General features: G+C 66.4%; 3 protein-coding genes across 4 annotated transcripts; 1 reads left to right on the top strand and 2 right to left on the bottom strand.

The window, feature by feature from the left end:
- Positions 1 to 150: 150 nt before the first annotated feature.
- Positions 151 to 7,036, bottom strand: B4GALT2 (beta-1,4-galactosyltransferase 2). 2 transcript variants are annotated; one of them, XM_082765494.1, is made up of 7 exons: positions 6,790 to 7,036; positions 4,147 to 4,533; positions 3,625 to 3,860; positions 3,346 to 3,536; positions 2,974 to 3,096; positions 1,532 to 1,636; positions 151 to 1,387 (listed from the first exon to the last, which is right to left on the bottom strand). In XM_082765494.1, the coding sequence occupies exons 2-7, from the start codon at positions 4,460 to 4,462 to the stop codon at positions 1,237 to 1,239; spliced, it is 1,122 nt and encodes a 373-aa protein (XP_082621620.1). In that variant the 5' UTR covers positions 4,463 to 4,533; positions 6,790 to 7,036; the 3' UTR covers positions 151 to 1,236. The 2 variants fall into 2 exon arrangements, with proteins under 2 accessions (XP_082621620.1, XP_082621619.1); XM_082765493.1 differs by having other exon boundaries at positions 6,786 to 6,919.
- A 2,123-nt stretch (positions 7,037 to 9,159) lies between these two features.
- Positions 9,160 to 13,634, bottom strand: ATP6V0B (ATPase H+ transporting V0 subunit b). Its single transcript, XM_082766683.1, has 8 exons — positions 13,518 to 13,634; positions 11,924 to 11,972; positions 11,728 to 11,811; positions 11,261 to 11,338; positions 10,650 to 10,719; positions 10,404 to 10,455; positions 9,841 to 10,031; positions 9,160 to 9,471 (listed from the first exon to the last, which is right to left on the bottom strand). Exons 1-8 carry the CDS (start codon positions 13,582 to 13,584, stop codon positions 9,445 to 9,447), a joined length of 618 nt encoding a protein of 205 aa, XP_082622809.1. The 5' UTR covers positions 13,585 to 13,634; the 3' UTR covers positions 9,160 to 9,444.
- A 205-nt stretch (positions 13,635 to 13,839) lies between these two features.
- On the top strand, positions 13,840 to 16,447 carry DPH2 (diphthamide biosynthesis 2). The gene is made up of 6 exons (XM_082766565.1): positions 13,840 to 14,009; positions 14,089 to 14,201; positions 14,601 to 14,821; positions 14,930 to 15,568; positions 15,704 to 15,889; positions 15,989 to 16,447. The coding sequence occupies exons 1-6, from the start codon at positions 13,869 to 13,871 to the stop codon at positions 16,117 to 16,119; spliced, it is 1,431 nt and encodes a 476-aa protein (XP_082622691.1). The 5' UTR covers positions 13,840 to 13,868; the 3' UTR covers positions 16,120 to 16,447.
- The last annotated feature ends 29 nt before the right edge of the window (positions 16,448 to 16,476 follow it).

The raw sequence follows: 16,476 nt of genomic DNA, 5'->3' as shown, positions 1-16,476 counted from the left end.
CCAGATACCCTCACACTGTCCTTACCCTACAAGTTGGGTCCCTCCACCCCACATTCAGCCCCATTGGCCCCAAATTGTGCCCCAACCCTACTGGCTGCAGCAGCTCCAGGGGTGCCTTCAACTGCCCCCTCCCTCCCCAGGAACCCTGCGAACTTTTGAAACTTTTATTAAATACAAAAACCCAGGTCTCTACGACCGAATGCTGCATTCAACGTACGCTCAAAAAAAGGGTCAGACATTCAAATGTACAAAAGTCACCGGTGCCCCCGCTGCCCCGCTGCGCCCGGCCGGCTGCGGGGAGGTGGCAGTGCCCCCAGCCCCACGCAAGGACGTGGGGAGGGACAGGGCACCTGCCCCACACGGCCCCGTCCTCTCCTCCCTGCCCCGGGGCTGGAGGGGGTAAAGCTGGAGAGCAGCAAGGGCAGAGCCAGTCCCCGTCACCTACAAACGGATGGAGGGAGCCATGGGGCCAAGAGGGGCCGTGGGGCTTCGTGTCAACCCGTCCCCCAGAGCAGGCAGGGCTTAACGGGGAGGCGCACAGCATCTGCCTTCAGGGACAGGGCAGGGGACACGGCCACCAGCCCCAGGGACAACTGAGGCACGGCGAGGGGCTTCTGATCATAACCAGAGGTGGCTGTTTGGCAGAGCTGAGAGCCGGCTCTGAGCACCAGACTGAAGCGGAGGAAGACAGCGAGCCAGGTCTGCGCGCCGAGCTGCGCACCGGTGCCCCCGTCCTGCCCGCTGGGGGGGCCGGGGCTGCTCCCCCCTCCAGCCGGGGCAGCTCCGGCGCTGGTGAAGGGGGAAGCCTGCACCCCGCTTCTCGCAGCACCGGTGGGGACTGGGCGCTGGGCTGCCCCGGGGGGCTCATCTCCTCCCTTCCTGGGGTGCAGGCAGGAGCTGGCGTGGGCACGGGGCCGTCCCCTCCTTCTGTGCCGGGAGCTGCGCGCGGGGCAGGCGGGCGCTTCAGCCAACACACCGAGTATGGGGCAGGGGGCTTGGAAACACACTGGTGGGGACGGGGGGGACAAAAGGTTGCAGGAATTCTCAGGACCAACGGGTGGGGCTGGGGCACAGCCGTCTCCGAAAGGCAGCAGAGTAGGCAGAAAACATCCCCCTCCGGTCCTCGCCCTGGGGCTGGGGCAACATCCACAGCGTCCAGCCAGCCCCGGCGCGGAGCCGCCGGCCACCCAAGGGTGCGAGCACCGGCCCCACACAGCTCTGCCTGCTGGGCAAGCGCTAGCCCCGGGCCAGGCGTGGGGGCGGCCGGCCGATCTCCACCGTGATGTTGGTGTACATGGGGGCGCGCGACACCTCCACCAGGCGGTACTGCAGCGAGCTGATCCCGTCCCGCTTCATGGTCATCTTGGTGTTCTGGATCTTGGTGAACCTGGAGGGGACAGGAGCGGGATGAGGCTGGGGAAAAAGGGGAACCGCCTGCTGTAGGGGGTGGCGATGCCGGTGAGCCCGCAGCAGGACCTCGGCGGGGTGGGCAGGGCGAGGTGAGAGCCACAGCCCCCTGCTCACAGCTCACCTCTGCGGGTTGGGCTCGTTGTGTTTGTCGCGTTCGTGCTTGATCATGCGGTACCTCCCGATGCGGATGTCGGGCCTCGACACCTTCATGCCGTTCAGGGAGATCCTGAGGGACAGCAGCAGAAGGGGATCAGCGCACGCCCGGACCCCAGGGCAGGACATCCTCCCAGGCCAGAGATCCCCGGGGCCAGCCCTCACCAAAAATAACCCCGTCCCTAGCTAAGCAAGAAACAAGGCTGCGCTAAGCCTGCTCCCCGCCAGCCAGAGGGGAGCAGAGCCAGGCCACAGCTGGGAACAGCGCCCACAACCAAGGATGCTGTTTGCTCCACAGCAGGGCATGCCCAGAGCAAGCACCGCCAGCTCCAGGTGACCCCCAGCGCTGCAGGCACTCGCTGTGCTCAGCCGGGTTGAGCAAACACTGCTATTCCCCCACGGCTCCAAAGCCACTGCTGTTTACATTCTCCAGATGCCGGTGGCCCTGCCCTTCCCTTCATGCAGCATGACTCTGGCCTCAATTGCTTTTTCTGTCTGCGCAGCCAGCAGGTGGGGAGAGATTTTCTTCTCCTAGAATAGTTCATTTAAAGTTGAGAGGCCAAGTGGGAGCAGGAAAGCTGGAGAGATCCCAGCTCACGGAGAGAAGCCTCCCCTCCTCCCAGCAACACAACTGCGCTCGGGCCTGATGAGCCAGCAAGCTGAAATCCAGCAGCTAGGGCAGCTGAGCGGTGGCACGGCCCCCTGAGGGCCCCCTGCACATTTTTAGGGCTGCCTAAATCTCCCCAAGAGCTCAGCACGCTGCACCTCATCTCCCCTGGGACCAATGTCTGGGCCGGTTACTTTCGGAAGGGAACTGTGCCCGCTGCCCGTGCGCACAGCACCTGCGAGGGGTTTCCAGCTCAGAGGCTGCTGTGCACCATCTCCACACGCTGCTCCACTTCCAGCACGGCCAGGCAGCGCCGTGGGATGTGCTGAAGCCACGCTGGAGCTCTCCAGCTCCTGCGCCCAACAGAGGGTGCGCGCGGGGAGCCGCGCTCCTGCACGCGGATCTGCTGCGGCCTGCCGGCTGCCGGCAGAAGTGCCCGCTGTGGTGCTGGGCTGCCTCTGCAGAGCCACTTCCAAGTTTTGCGTCCTGATCCCAGCCTGGAACAGAGCCCGCAGGCGGGCTTCCCCGCTCACATGTCTCAGCTGGCTTGGAACTGCAGCTCGCTGCCCACAAAGAGCGGGAGGAGGAGGAGGTTGGGCCCCCCCGCGCTACGTAGGATGACCCCCAAGGGCTGTCCAACAGTCCGAGCTGTGGCACCAGCGTGACAACTCGCAGCCCTGCCAGCCTGGAGGGTAATTAAACTCCTCCCTGTGGCGTGGCAGGGACCCTTCTTGCACGTCATGTATGTCCCAGCACACACCACTAAGTCGTGAGCTGAGGCTGGGTGAGGGGTTGGCACCTACCGGTTAAAGATGTCGTCGTCCTCCCCTCCCCAGCCCCAGTACTCGTTGGGAAAGCCATTGATCTTCAGGAACTGGGATTTGCTCAGCCCAGAGACACCACCGAAGTAGCCAGCGTAGGGCAGCCTGCAGGGTGAGAGTAAAGAGATCAGGGAACAGGGCCAGCCCCACAGGGTCCCCCAGAAGCAGGGACAAGCACCAGCCCTCCCAGTGCCACCCTCTCATGCAGGGCTCTGCACCCTCTGCCATCCCATGTCCAGTTTGAGCCACTGCCCCCATGCCTGCCCCAGGCAATAACCACACGGGCAGCCCCGGCTTCATCCCAAAGCCCCCCAGCCCCCGCCCCCAAAACACCGCAGCCCCGCAGGCACCCACCTGAACCCAAACTTGTCCATGCCGACGGCAAAGTGCCGCGGCTGCTCGTAGCAGCGGTACAGGTTGCGGTCATCCATGGGGATGAGGTCCACGTCGCTGAAGATGAAGCAGTCGTACTCCTCGTCGTCCTTGAGCGCCTCCAGGAAGCCCACGTTGAGCAGCTTGGCCCGGTTGAAGGTGTCCTCGCCGTACTGCGGAGCAGGGCGCGTGGCCACAGAGCTCAGCGACGCCCGCGCGCCCGCCGCGGCCCCGCCGCCCGCCTCGCCCCACCCTACAGACCTGGTTGATGATGTAGATGCCGTAGGCCACCTTCTGCCGGCGCAGGATGGGGTGCAGGTAGTGCAGCCAGTACTTGAGGTGGTGCTCGCGGTGCCGGAAGGGGATGAGGATGGCCACCTTCTGCCGGGGCAAGCAGTCCGGGGGGGTGTACTTGCCCCCCTGGCGCACGTCGGGGTTCTCCCGCTGCACCCGCTCCATGCTCATGGGGGAGCTGAACTCGATGAGCAGGCGTCCGACTGCACGAGGGCAGGGCGATGGCAGTGGCACAGCACGGGACACAGGACAGGTCACGGTCACCCCGCTGCTCGGAGCAAACAGCGAGGGGGACCCACAAGGGGGAGCGGCACTGCCGAGGACAAGGGACTCCCAAAACCTCTCCCCACACCAGCAGGGACCAGCTGCCCGCTACCAAACTTGGGTTTCCCCAGCCTGGGACCACCGGGAAGCCACGCGGAGCGCCCAGGGATGGGGACACCCCCCCGCCAGCACCCGGCTGCCCCGCTCTGGCCCCGCACACCTCACCTAAGCCGGGGGGCGTCTCCTGGCAGGGCTGCAAGGGCTTCTCGGTGACGGAGCGGTTGGTGCTGGGCTTGGCGCTGGGCGACGGGGGCTCAGCGCCGGCCGGCCCGTAGCTGGGGGCGGTGCTGTTGGGCCGGGAGGAGTTGGAGAAGGGGTGCGCGCGCGAGGCGTTCCTGGCGTTGAAGCGGCTGAAGAAGTCCAGGTGCTGCGCGTAGACGTCGAAGTAGAGGATCATGATGATGACAAAGTGGAGCAGGCAGAGCAGCAGCACGGCCTTGCAAATCCTTTCCAGGGTCACCCCCAAGAGCAGCCTGGTCATCTTCCGGGCACGGGCAGGCGGACATGTGCGCTCAGCGGGGCAGGGGGGCGGCTCCAGCCACGGTCCCGATCCTGCCGAGACACCCCGTGCTCAGGATGGGGTCGGGAACAGCCCCTCTCTGCCAGCACCACCCAAACCCAGCCCCGGTGCCCAACAGGGACTTGGAGCCCCTGCCCTGAAGGCACAGCCTCGAACGCACGAGAGGGACTAGGGACAAGCACAAGTCTGGAGGGCAGCGGGGTCAGCGCCACCCAGCAGAGCAGGAACAGACCCCAGCTCCATCCTCTGGCCAAATGGGACACCCCGTGCCCTTGGCTGCTCCCACCTCGTGTCCCCTCTCCGTGCTGTCCCTCCTCACCTTCCCGTACCCACAGCACCCAGCACGTTCCCACCGGGACAGCAGAGCACAGGGAGGTGTCCCCTGGCAGCAGCTCCCCTGCCCCATTCCCAGACCCACTCCCAGCCCCCCAACAGATGATGGGGATACCCCAAAAGGAGCTGCCAAGAGCCCCACCAAGGCAGGGACCCTGCAGAAGGTCACACGCCAAAATGCAGTCAGTTTTTAGTGTCCCAAAGCACTGCGGGTGCCCCCAGCAGCCACTCCTGCCCGAGGCACCGCATTCCCCTGCTCCCCATCCCCAACTGGCCCAGCACCGGTTCCGAAATAGGGCCGGCAGCAAGCGCCGTGCTGTCAGGGTGCTGAGATGAGCCAGCAGCTGCAGGCAGACACCGAGCCAGGAGGGAGCACGTCCCGGGCAGGCAGCCCCGAGGGGTTCCTGCTGCCTCCGGGGGAGTCCAACTCACAGCAGCGTGGCTCCTCTCCCCTCTGCTCCTGCTGCCGGGGCCCCCCAGGACACCGTGCCCACGGGAGCTGCCAGGGCGCCCTTATCTCACACATGACACCTGGAGCCAGGCCAGGGCTTTGCTGGGAAGGTGGCCGGGAGAGGCACCAGAGCTCCCTGGCCGAGCCCCAAACCCTCCTGCCCCTTCCAGCCCCGTGGCACGCCTCGGAGGGGGACGCCGCAACCCCTCCGAGCCCCCCAGCTCCCAGCAAGCTGCTAGGACGGGGGCACGCGGAGCGGGTAGCAAAGCCCTGGGGACCCCAGGCCACCACAGGGACCCCGGGAGGGCCACAGCAGGCGGGGAGCTGCAGCAGGGCCCCCCAGCAGGAGCGCAGTTAGGACCCGAGGGTGCTGGCACCCGGCCCGGGGCCTCAGGGCCAGCCCTGCAGCAGCTGCCAGCCCCGGCTGGCTGCGGGGCCTCGCGGGGAGCGGCAGGGGACACGGGGTGGGCAGGAGGAGCAGGGCCGAGGTGCGAAGTTGTCCCCGCTGTGAGATGTGCCAGGACCCCGACCTTACAGCTGGATGCTTGCTAGGAAGCTGCCCTCCGTGCTCAGGGCGTGAGGGGGGCTGAGAGCGTGGCGGCGTCTCCCAAACCCGCTCCCCAGCCCCGGGGGCGGGCTGCTTGCTGGAAAGCTCCCCGAGGCACAGCCCCTGCGGGAGGCTGGTCTATGGAGGCAGCACATGGAGCAGCATCTCGACAGGCAGATGGGGAGGAAGAGGCAGCGCCGGGGAGGATGAAGGGCAGGTTTTCGGCACCAGGCCTCTCCTCCAGCGGGCAGCGCGACGCTCCCCACGCCGCGCGGGCTGGAGGCTGGCGTGGACAAAAGCGGAGCCCGCCGTTAAACCGCTGCCACGGGGAGCTGGGGAGGCCGAGGGCACAAAGCGGACTCGAAACAGAAGCGGGTCCCTGTCAGGGAGGCCCGTTGGGGCTGTTACGGGCGATGTGACCCCGCCGTGGCGCGAGGCCGAGCGCCCTGCCCTCACGCCTCCCCTCGAGCACCCACCCCGCTGTCACCCCGCAGCCATGGGGCCGGCTGTGCCTGATCCATGGGGGTGCACAGGGGGGCACGGGGGGCTCTGTCCTCTCCTCCCAGCCCCCAAGGGACACCCTGCAGGGGATGGAGGCAAAGCAGGACCCGATGTCCCTGCTGCCACCCACCCCTATCCACGGGGACAGCCCAGAGGGCGATCCCGCTGCGCCCCCCCAACCCCAAACCCCCCAGAACCCCCGGTGCAGCCGGCCCCAAGCCCTCCGCACCCCAAATCCTCCTGGAGGGGCTCGGGGGCGGCTTTGGGGGCCGGGCAGAGCTCACGGCCCCGCTGCGCCCACCCCCGCGGGGCGCCCGGGCCTGGTGCGCGCCCCCCCGTGCGCCCCCCCCCGGCCCCAGCGCGGCTCCGGGGGCCCCCCCGGGACCCTCCCGGAGCCCGGCTCCGCCGCCCCCTCCCCTCCCCTCCCCGGCCAGGCCCCGCCGCTCGCTCACCCACCCACGGCGGCCGGGCCCGGGGCCTCTCTCCAGCTCCAGCTCCGGCTCCAGCTCCAGCCCCGGCGGCCCGGCGCGGTCAGCGGCCCCCGCCGCCTCCTCCTCCTCTTCCTCCTCCTCCGCCGCCTGCCCCGGCCGCCGGCCCGCGGGCGCCCATCGCCGGGGCTGGGGTCGGGGGGTCGGGGGGCCGAGGGGGTCGGGGGGGGGTCGGGGGAGCCCCGCCGGCCGCCGGAGCCGCTCCGCCGAGAGCCGCAGGGCCACGGGCCGCGCCCGCACCCGGCTCCGCCCGCCGCCGCCGCACCAACAGGGGCCGCCCCGCTCCGCCCCGCCGGGGCCGGGCCTCCACCGGGGAACGGGGCTGGGGGCGCCCCGTGGGGGGTCCTGCGCTCCGCACCCCTAAGGGGCACCTCACGGCCCTGCTGCTGCCCCGTGCGCCCACCCCCATCCAGCCGTGCTGCTGCTGGCTCCAGCTCCCGGCCTGGTTGCACAGCATGGGGTGTTTTCCCCTTGAAATATTTCCCCACCCAGTTAAGGTGCAAGGGGTCGGGGGCCCTTTTGGGGCTTTTTCTCCACCCCAAGCAGCAGGAGTTCAGCACACAAAGTGTGACACCGTACCTGGGGCAGCGCACCGCAGGGTGTGCTCGCCTCGCCCCGCCGGCTGCAGGAGGGGGCCACGAGATGCCCCAACCCCAAAGGGACCCCTAATAAAGGTTTGGGGAGCCTGCAGCACAGCCCCGTCACAGCCATGGTGCACACGGGTGTGATTGGGACAGCAGGAAAGCATCCTGCAGCGGGAGGCTTCCCACAGCTGGTGGATTCCTAGCAAGAGAAGCCAAACCAGGGCAAGGCCCATCGCTAAAGCCCAAGCGGATGATTCTTCAACAAGGAAGGCGATCGACTCCCAGAACAGCTCCTCTGAGGCCAGCACAGGCTGCTTTCCCCCAGCACCTTCCTGGAGGCAGCTCTGCCAGGGCCCATGGGCTTGATGCGCAGCCCCCAGCCCCACAGGGTGACCACCAGGGCCGGTGGGAGCAGGGTGAGCGTGCAGTAAGAGCCTCTCGCTTCGCACCTCCTGCTGGCTCCCTCCGGCTGCACCCTGCCCCACACGAGCACAGGGCAGCCCCACAGCACAACCAGCCCTAGGGCGAGCTGCTGTGGTGTTTGGAGCGGGGCACAGGGGGTGCAGGGCTCAGCTGGGTTCACCCCAACAGTCTTACTGGTCCATGGGGTAGCTCAGCCCCAGGGCCACCCCTCCATAGCGCAGCATAAACAGGCTGGAGAGGATTACAGCGACCAGGACAGATTGCAGAGCCGGCCACAGCAGGACCAGTCCCACCATCTGCCCACAGCACGGAGAGCCCAGGTGAGCCCAAGGTCCCAGAGCACACCGGACAGCGTGGAGCAGAGCCAGGACAGCAGCAGACCTCAGGGAGGCTGCGCAGAGGCAGCTGCCCTACTCCAAGGGCAAAAAAAGCAGCAGGTAGGAATGCTTCCCAGCTCCAGCAGCCCTGCCCCAGCCTGTTGTACCCAGGTGAGGAGAGACGGGCAGCTCCCCGAGTACATTTTCACTCCCGCAGAGCAGTGCTGAGTGCTGGGGGAGATGCTGCCCCTACACAGGTGTGCTCACGGTGCAGCGGGACGAGGCCCTCGTGCCGGATGCAGCAGACTGCAGAAGCAGCGGCTCCGCAGAGCAGAAGCAGGAAGACCTGGTTCTTCCCTTCCCCCAGGCAGCGCAAGAGCTGCAGGCCCAGCTGTCCACAGCCGGCTTCCCCACACCACATCCAGGGAGAGGGGAGCAGAGCCAGCACAGTGCGCCCCCACCCCGGGACCTCCACCAGGCCCCCTGGGACCGAGCCCTGTGGGGCAGGAGCAGGGTGGAGAGCCCCAGCACGCAGCAAGCACAAGGCAACAGGCTGCAAGGTGGCCTTGAGGTGGCAAAAGCTTTGTTCCTCTGCCCTTCTGGTGCCCCTCAGCTGCACGGTGGGGGTAAGGACACTGCAGGCAGCAGCGTTATGCTCCCTTTCCGTGCTGAACTACCTGGATGGGAGCCGAAAGGCCCGGCCCAGCTGGTGCCTGTGCCTCCAGCACGGGGCAGCACTGGCAGAAGCCTGGCAGAGCCAGCACAGAGCTGCCTGCTCCAGCAGCCTCCTACTCGCAGCACGGCAGAGCAATGTGTTCCCACAGCCCAGCAAGGGAGGCAGCATGGTGAACGTGGGGACAGGTGGCCTTTTCCCCGTGCGGGGTGGTGCTGCCGGGCTCCTGGAGCAGAGCAGGGACTTTGCCAGCAGCACACGCAGCAGGGAGCCTCGGAGCACGGGCTCGGCTCCCCGTGAGCCTCCCCAGGCAGGCACAAAGCACAGGAGGAGCCGCGTCCTTGAACGAGAACCATATTTATTTCACGGACACAGAATTGCACTGGTGATCGATTCTACGCACACCGGGGACAGGCAGCAGCACGGCCCCGCGGGGCCAGGCCGCCGGGGCAGAATTCACACAGAGATTTGTTTCTTCCGAGGGGCCGGTCGGCGGGATGGGGCTCCACAGCCAGGCTCCTGCTCCTGCTGCGGGGCAGCTCCCGCCCCAATCAAGGATAGAAACATTAAATAAGTATATACAGCACCTCTTGGGGCGGGCTGGAACAGGCTGGGTGGGACAGGACTCAGTTGCCCATTTTTACTTTAGAAGTCTGGAAAGAAAGGAGAGATGTTAGACCGTGCCCTACAAACCCCAACCTAGCACCCTAATCCCACCCAACCACCCCAGGACCGCCCCGAGGCTGCAGGCAACTAACTGGCCCCACCACTAAGCCATGAGCATCACACAGGGTGCACCCAAGGTGACACCCTTGGTGACAGTTGCTCTTCGGGCCATCTGAAGAGTTTCACTGCCACCCAGAGGCACAGCACCCCGTGGGGACAGCCGTCACCCCAAACTTCTCGAGCAGCTTCAGCTTCACAGTGCAGAGGGCTGTGCTGGAGCCCAGGTGTTTGTTTGTCACCCAGGGTGACAAGCACCTTGTGCTCACGTAAGCCCCAAGGCCCCAGGAGGCAGGTACCTGCAGGATAGCAACGATGACCCCGAACAGCCCTATGGCACTGCCAAAGATCTCCACGATCAGGATCTTGACAAAGAGGCTGGCATTCTGGGCATCAGCCAGGGCAGCCCCGCTGCCCACGATGCCCACGCACACTCCGCAGAAGAGATTGGACAACCCCACGGTCAGGCCAGCCCCGAACATGGAGAAACCTGTGAGAGACGGACACTGCAAGAGCAGGGGATAACTCCCTTCCTCCTGCAGCCGGGGCATGCAGAAGCAGCAGCAGCTCTGGCCACAGACAGAGGGAGAACCAAAGCTGAGAAGTGGCTAGAGAAGGTAACCAAGCAGCCACTTTGGGGCAGAACGGACATGCCAGCTGTCCAGGGCAGCAGGAAGAACCCTGACATCGTTCGCACAGGGCTGACAGGCTCGGTTTGGATGCAGCCTGTTGGCCTGAAGGTCATGGAGAAGGTGAGCTGGGCCCTGCAGTCCCACAGCGAGGGCAGAGGGAGCAGCAGGAGGCTGTGCTGAGAGGGAGGCAAAGCTCACAGCAGCATCAGCAGGGGCCGAGCAGTCCTTACCTGCATGGTAGTTCCTGGCTCCAATCGTCTCTGGGGTGACCGCAGAGAAAGGCTGAGAGGAAGGACAGGGCCTGGGTTACCTGCGTGCTGCCCCGTCCCACCCTTCAGTCTGAACAGCGACCACCCCACAAACCGCCAGCCCAGGGGCTCCCAGGGCCATGGCAGCACCCCAAGACCCCATCACAGACCCACACCCAGCTGCCCGTCCCCCCCATAACCCTGGGGCCAGCCCAAGCCCTCCCATACCTCGGCCATGTTACTGATGACGATTGCCATGATAATCCCGTAGATGGCCACGGCCTCGCAGAAAATGATGCTGGGGGAGAAAGGCAAAGTCTGACCACAGCGTCCCAGGCTCTGAACCCCCACCCCAAGCAGCACATTTCACTTCACGCCCAGCCAGACCCCTCCACAGCCCTCTCGGAGCCTGCCCCACTGCTGCCAGGGGCGGAAGGGCAGCCCTGACCACCTCCCCTATAAAGGAGAGCTGCTAAGCACTGAGGCTGGGTGCTGGTTGTGCTGTGCCACCCCAGAAACCTGCGAGAGCCCCGTGGGAAGCAGATTTTGGGAGCCCTCCCCTCTGCCAGCCCCTTCTGGGAAGGGCGGTGCAAGGCCTGGGCAGGATGCGTGAGCCGTGGGTGTTTGTTTTGAACACACTGGGCTCATTCAGTGCGTGATATCACACCACTTGTGACCCTCCTCCGAAGCGGTACTCTGCCTCCTTTAGGGCTCTTTGTTTTGAAAGCAAACAGCAGCAGCAGCTCAGCAAGGAAGGGCCTGCCAGCAGCACCCAGTGAGATGTGGGGTGCTGGGACTGCCCTGCCCAGGTGAGGCACTAACCCCGGATCCACGCTTACCTGACCAGGTTCTTGGTTTTGATCCGAGGGGCTTTGACTCCGCCACCGATGATGCTGGAGCCTGTGATGTAAATCCCCCTGTGGCAGACAAGGGTGGTTGGAGGGGGGCCTGGCACTCGCGGAAGGGCTCAGGAGGAAAACCGTGAGCTTCCAGCTGAGCAAAGAATGGGGCACGCAGCTGGGGGACGCTGCGGGCTCAGCCCCAGGGCCCCGGTGCTCCTGAGCACTGCCAGGTGCACCAGCACAACAGCTGGGGCACAAGGACAACCACAGCATTGCCCCCAGAGATCACGGGGCGTCCCTGCCTCTGCACACCCTTGCAGCCTGCAAGGTAGTCTGCCCAGACACTCAGCCCCATGGCTTTGCACACACGCTGTGCTTCCCCTGCCCTGCTGCAGGACCCCGCAGCGTACGCGCAGCTACCCGGATGGGACAGCAGGAGATGCTGCAGAGCCGGCCCCACTCACCAGGCAGCGCCCACCACGGACAGGGAGATGGCCAGGCCGATGCCCAGGTTGGACCACATGTAGGGAGAGGTCTCCGTCAGGAACCTGGGCGGGAAGGAACACCCCAAATTGGCACACAGGCACGGCCCCACAACAGGCACTGGGCAGTTCAGCACGCAGCCCGGCAGGGGGATGCCAGGATTTTCGGGGAACTCACCAGGCCACATCGAAGCGGAAGCCCAGGTCAAATATTGTGTAGCAGATCCCTGGAATGCAAGAGCGACAGGAAAACCTTCAGACAGGCACCAGCCACGCTGCCAGGCAGAGGCGAGGAGCACGGCACGCAGGAGGGTTTCTGGCAGGACCGGGTGCGTGGTGCCGAGGGGCAAGGTGCCCCCCCAGAGCAGCCCCACACCCCAGCACCTTCTCCATCTGCATCCCCCACGGCTCAGCCCAGCTGGAGAGCCCCAGCGCCGGGCAGTGAGCTCCTCTCTGTCTCACAGCAGGGATGAGGAATGAGGCTGTGCCCTGACCCATCATCACATGCTGCTCTGTCACCAGCCAGCCAGGTCCGTTCCACTCCCGAGGAGCCCATAAGTGCCAGCAGCTGCAGTTGACCCCCTGCCCTCGTTTTTCCAAGGCTGGAGATGTTGGAGACGCATCTGCTGAGCTCAGAGCTTCCTCCAAGACTAACCATTTCCAGAGATTTGCACTCCAACGCAGGCAGCAGATATCAAGGCACGGGCTCTAACACAAGCCCATCTCCCGTGCTGAACTGTGGCAGGGAACCCCGCAGCCCCGAGGTGTCTGCACCCAAACCTCGCCATGCTCTGAGCCCACGAGCAGTGAATGGGAACACAGCTGCAGACCAGGAGATTTGCTCTGTACATGACTCGCAGCTAGAAAAGAGCCCATGACCTGGCTCTGCTGAAGAGATAAAGGCAGGCAGTGTCACGCTGCCTGTGCCATGCCAGATAGAGGGTTAAAAGGCACCAGGAGGACACACGAGTGCCGCCACCACCCCAAAACGGGAAGCAGTAACTTCGGGAAGCAGTAACACTGGTCACTGCTCCCCTCTGAGGAACAAGAGGGGCCCCCAGGAGCCCACACAGAAATGAGGAACAGCGCTGCAGCCACGGAGCGAGGCCGCACCCCTCCCGCACGCCTGCAACCTTCAGGGCTGACAGCCTCAGCACTGCCAGGGCCGGGCCCGCCAGGCTGGCACCGGTTTGTGTTGTGGGTTCGCTGCTGGAGAAGCAAGGAACAGAGCCCAGCCAGCCCCAGCCGCCTCCTGCCCTGAGGGGTGGCACAGAGGAGCTGCATCCAGCTCGGGGCAGCTGCGGGGGGCACCTTCTGTCTCCCCAGCAGCAGGCACAGCCTCAGGATCATGGCACAAGGGAAAAGGGGCAAAAGACATGAAAGATCCTTTTTGTGGGATCTCTGGCTAATAACCCCTGTGTGATTTTGAGAGCTGGGGGACACCGGGATGGGGCAGTCTCTCACCCCGTGTCCCCTCAGGCTGAGCTGGGAGCCAGCTCCCCACCACCCTGCTCTCACCTCACCGGCAGCCCCCTCACAGCCCCGTTCCCATCCCCCCTACAGCCCCGGGACCCCCCAGGACCCCTCAGGGCCCTCTCATGCTCCCCCCACCCCACCCCAGGTCTCCCTCACGGCCCGGAGCTCCCCAGACCCCCCTCACGGCCCCCTCACGGCCCCGGGCCCCCCTCAGAGCCCCCCCAGACCCCCCCCAGAGCCCCCTCCGTGCCCGGAGCCCCCCGTGTCCCCCCCCCCAGCCCCCCCCCGGTGCTGACCGACGCCGAGCAGGGTTGCCCAGAAGGCGAGGCCGAGCCCCGAGTAGAGCAGCGCGAGCCCCGTCATGGCGGCGGCGGCGGCACCGAGCGGCACCGGCGGGGTCACGTGACGCTGCTCGCGCCCCGCCGGAAGGCACGTGACCCCCCCCTCCTCCTCCTCCTCCGTCCCTTAACACCTATTGGCTGCGCCGCCAGGCAGCTCCCCCCCGCGAGAACTACAAAGACCAGAATGCCCCGCGGCGAGCGCTCCGCCCCATTGGCTGGCTGCCTCCCGGGGACGGGCTCCTATTGGCCCCGCCCTGGAAGCGGGCTCAGAGGCGGGGGTCCCGCGTGCGGCACCCCCCGGTTGCCATGGCGACGGCCTTCAGCCCCGACGGGCAGGCCGCGCTGCGCAGGGCGCTAGGCCCGGCCCCGGCCCCGCGGGGGGACATCGACGGCTGCTACGAGACGGGCCGGGCGGCGGCCTTCGTGCGAGGGGGCGGCTTCAGGAAGGTCCGGGAGGGGGTCCCCGGGGGGTTACGGGGGGTCTGTGGCCGCTCCCCGGTGCCTCACGGCCTCCCCGTCCCCTCAGGTGGCCCTGCAGTTCCCCGACCAGCTGCTGCAGGACTCGGTGGCGGTGGCGGCCCGGCTGGAGGCCGAGAGCGGGGCCGAGGTGTCCGTGCTGGGGGACACCACGTACGGCAGGTGGGTGTGGGGCTGGGGTGGGGGGTTAATGGGGGGGGTGGGGGGTCCTGCCCGCCTCCACGGGGCGCCCACGGGGCTGTGGGGCTGCTCGTGGCCTGCCTGGGAGGGGTGGGGGCTTGGGAGGGCAGGGGTAACAACAGGAGGGCTGGGACACACGGCCTGTGTGCCTCACGGTAGGTGCTGGGCCCCCCCAGGCTGATAATGCTGGGTGTCCCCTCCCCGGGTTGATAATGCTGGTTCTCCCCCCAATAATGCTGGGTGTCCCCTCCCCAGGCTGATAATGCTGGTTCTCCCCCCAGTAATGCTGGGTGTACCCCCATAGGCTGATAATGCTGGGTGTCCTCCCCCAATAATGCTGGGAGCCCCCCCCCAGTCTGTTAATTCTGGCTCTCCCCACAGCTGCTGTGTGGATGAAGTGGCCGCGGAGCACGTGGGTGCCGAGGCGGTGCTGCACTATGGCCCTGCCTGCCTCAGCCCCTGCAGAAAGCTCCCGGTGCTGCACATCTTCGGGCAGCAGCCCCTGGATGTCGGGCGTTGCACGGAGGTCTTCCGGGAGCTCTACCCCGAGCGGCAGAGCCGCGTGGTGGTGCTGAGCGACGTGGTCTATGCCTACGCCATGGGTGAGTGGAAACGCTGGCAGTGCTCTGGGCTCTGCAGAGCTGCTGGGCGCAGAGCACCAGGCAGAGCCCTGATTTTTGCTCTGCACCCCTATTTCATTCTCATTTCAGGTGAGCTGGAGCAGCAGCTGTGCCCCGAGTACCCCAACGTCGTCTTCTCCCAGCTGGTGTGTGGGGAGCCCCCCGGCCCCGCGCTGCCCGGGGAGGTGCGGCAGCTCGGCCGCCGGTTCCGCGTGGAGGCAGGGGGAGGGCTGCAGGACTGGGCCATGTTCTATGTGGGAGCCGAGGGCCTGGCCCTCACCAACTTCATGCTGACCTGGAACCGCTGCCCCTTCAGCTCCTTCGACCCCGCCACCGGCCAGGGCCGCCGGGAGACCCTCAACGTCAACCGGGCCCTGATGCGGCGCCTCTACCTGGTGGAACGGGCGCGGGACGCCCGCGTGGTGGGCATCCTGGTGGGCACCCTCGGCGTGGCGGGCTACCTGGAGGTGCTGCAGCACCTCCGCCAGCTTCTGCGCCGGGCTGGCAAGCGCAGCTACACGCTGGCCGTGGGGAAGCCCAACCCTGCCAAGCTGGCCAACTTCCCCGAGGTGGACATCTTCGTCCTGGTGGCCTGCGCTCAGAACTCCTTGCTGGACTCCAGCGACTTCTACCGGCCCGTAGTCACCCCCTATGAGCTGGAACTCGCCTGCAACCCGGCCCGGGAGTGGACGGGGAACTACCTCACTGACTTCCGAGACCTGCTGCCAGGTGATAGCTGAAAATCAGCCACGAGCACCCTGCTGGGGAGCGTCACGCCCTGCATGGAGGCTGCCCTTGCCTCTGTGCTCAGCGGGGAGGGTGGAAAGACACCACCACGGGGCTAACGTTGCTGTTTCCCATCAGGTGCCTGCGCTTATGTTGAGCTGCCCCCAGCCGTGCCTGAAGCAGAAGCTGTGCCCGACGTCTCGCTGATCACAGGGGAGATGCGTGCCGCCCACCTCGGCGACCCCCCAGCCACCCAGCTGCCCCCCAGCACCTCCCTGGCCTGCAGGGACCAGACTCGGGCCCTCGCAGAAATCAGCCCTGCTGGTTCGTGATTTGGTCTCACAGTGGGGCTGAGCCCTAGCGTCGGGCAGTGCCTCCTCCCTGCTCCCCGGTAACAGCTCCCCCTTTTCTCTCCCCTCCCAGCCTCCTTCCTGGAGTCCCGCAGCTGGCGGGGGCTGGAGCAGCAGCTGGGGAAGACGCCTGTCTCCAAGGCCGTGCAGGGCCGGCGAGGGATTGCCATTGCCTACGAGGAGGAGGGCCGCGAGCAGTCCTGATGGGGCAGCAGCACCCAGCCAGGAGCAGCACTGGACATCACCTCTCAGCGGGTGTTAGACCTGGGAGGGGCTCACAAGGGGCCAGAGCCGGCCCCAGGTAGGGCGCACGGTGTGTGGGTGCTGCTCAGTGCCCACAGCACCCCTGGGCTGGGGCAGCAGCAGGGCCAGGACAAGGCCCTTGGCCTGACCCTGGCCACCCAGGGCTCCCTGAAGTGCCTGGTCCAGGGAAACTGTGGCCCTACAAGGGAAGATCACAGCTTTATGGGAGCTGACAGAGCCAGGACTTTGGGCTTGTGCGGGTTCCTGCTGTTAACTAAAGCTCAACTGAAAAGGAGTTGTGCGTGAAGTAAATTGTCT

Source organism: Aythya marila (assembly GCF_965140915.1).
Source record: "Aythya marila genome assembly, chromosome: 8".
Classification (NCBI taxonomy): Eukaryota; Metazoa; Chordata; class Aves; order Anseriformes; family Anatidae; genus Aythya; species Aythya marila.
This window is presented reverse-complemented; position numbering and strand designations above follow the sequence as displayed.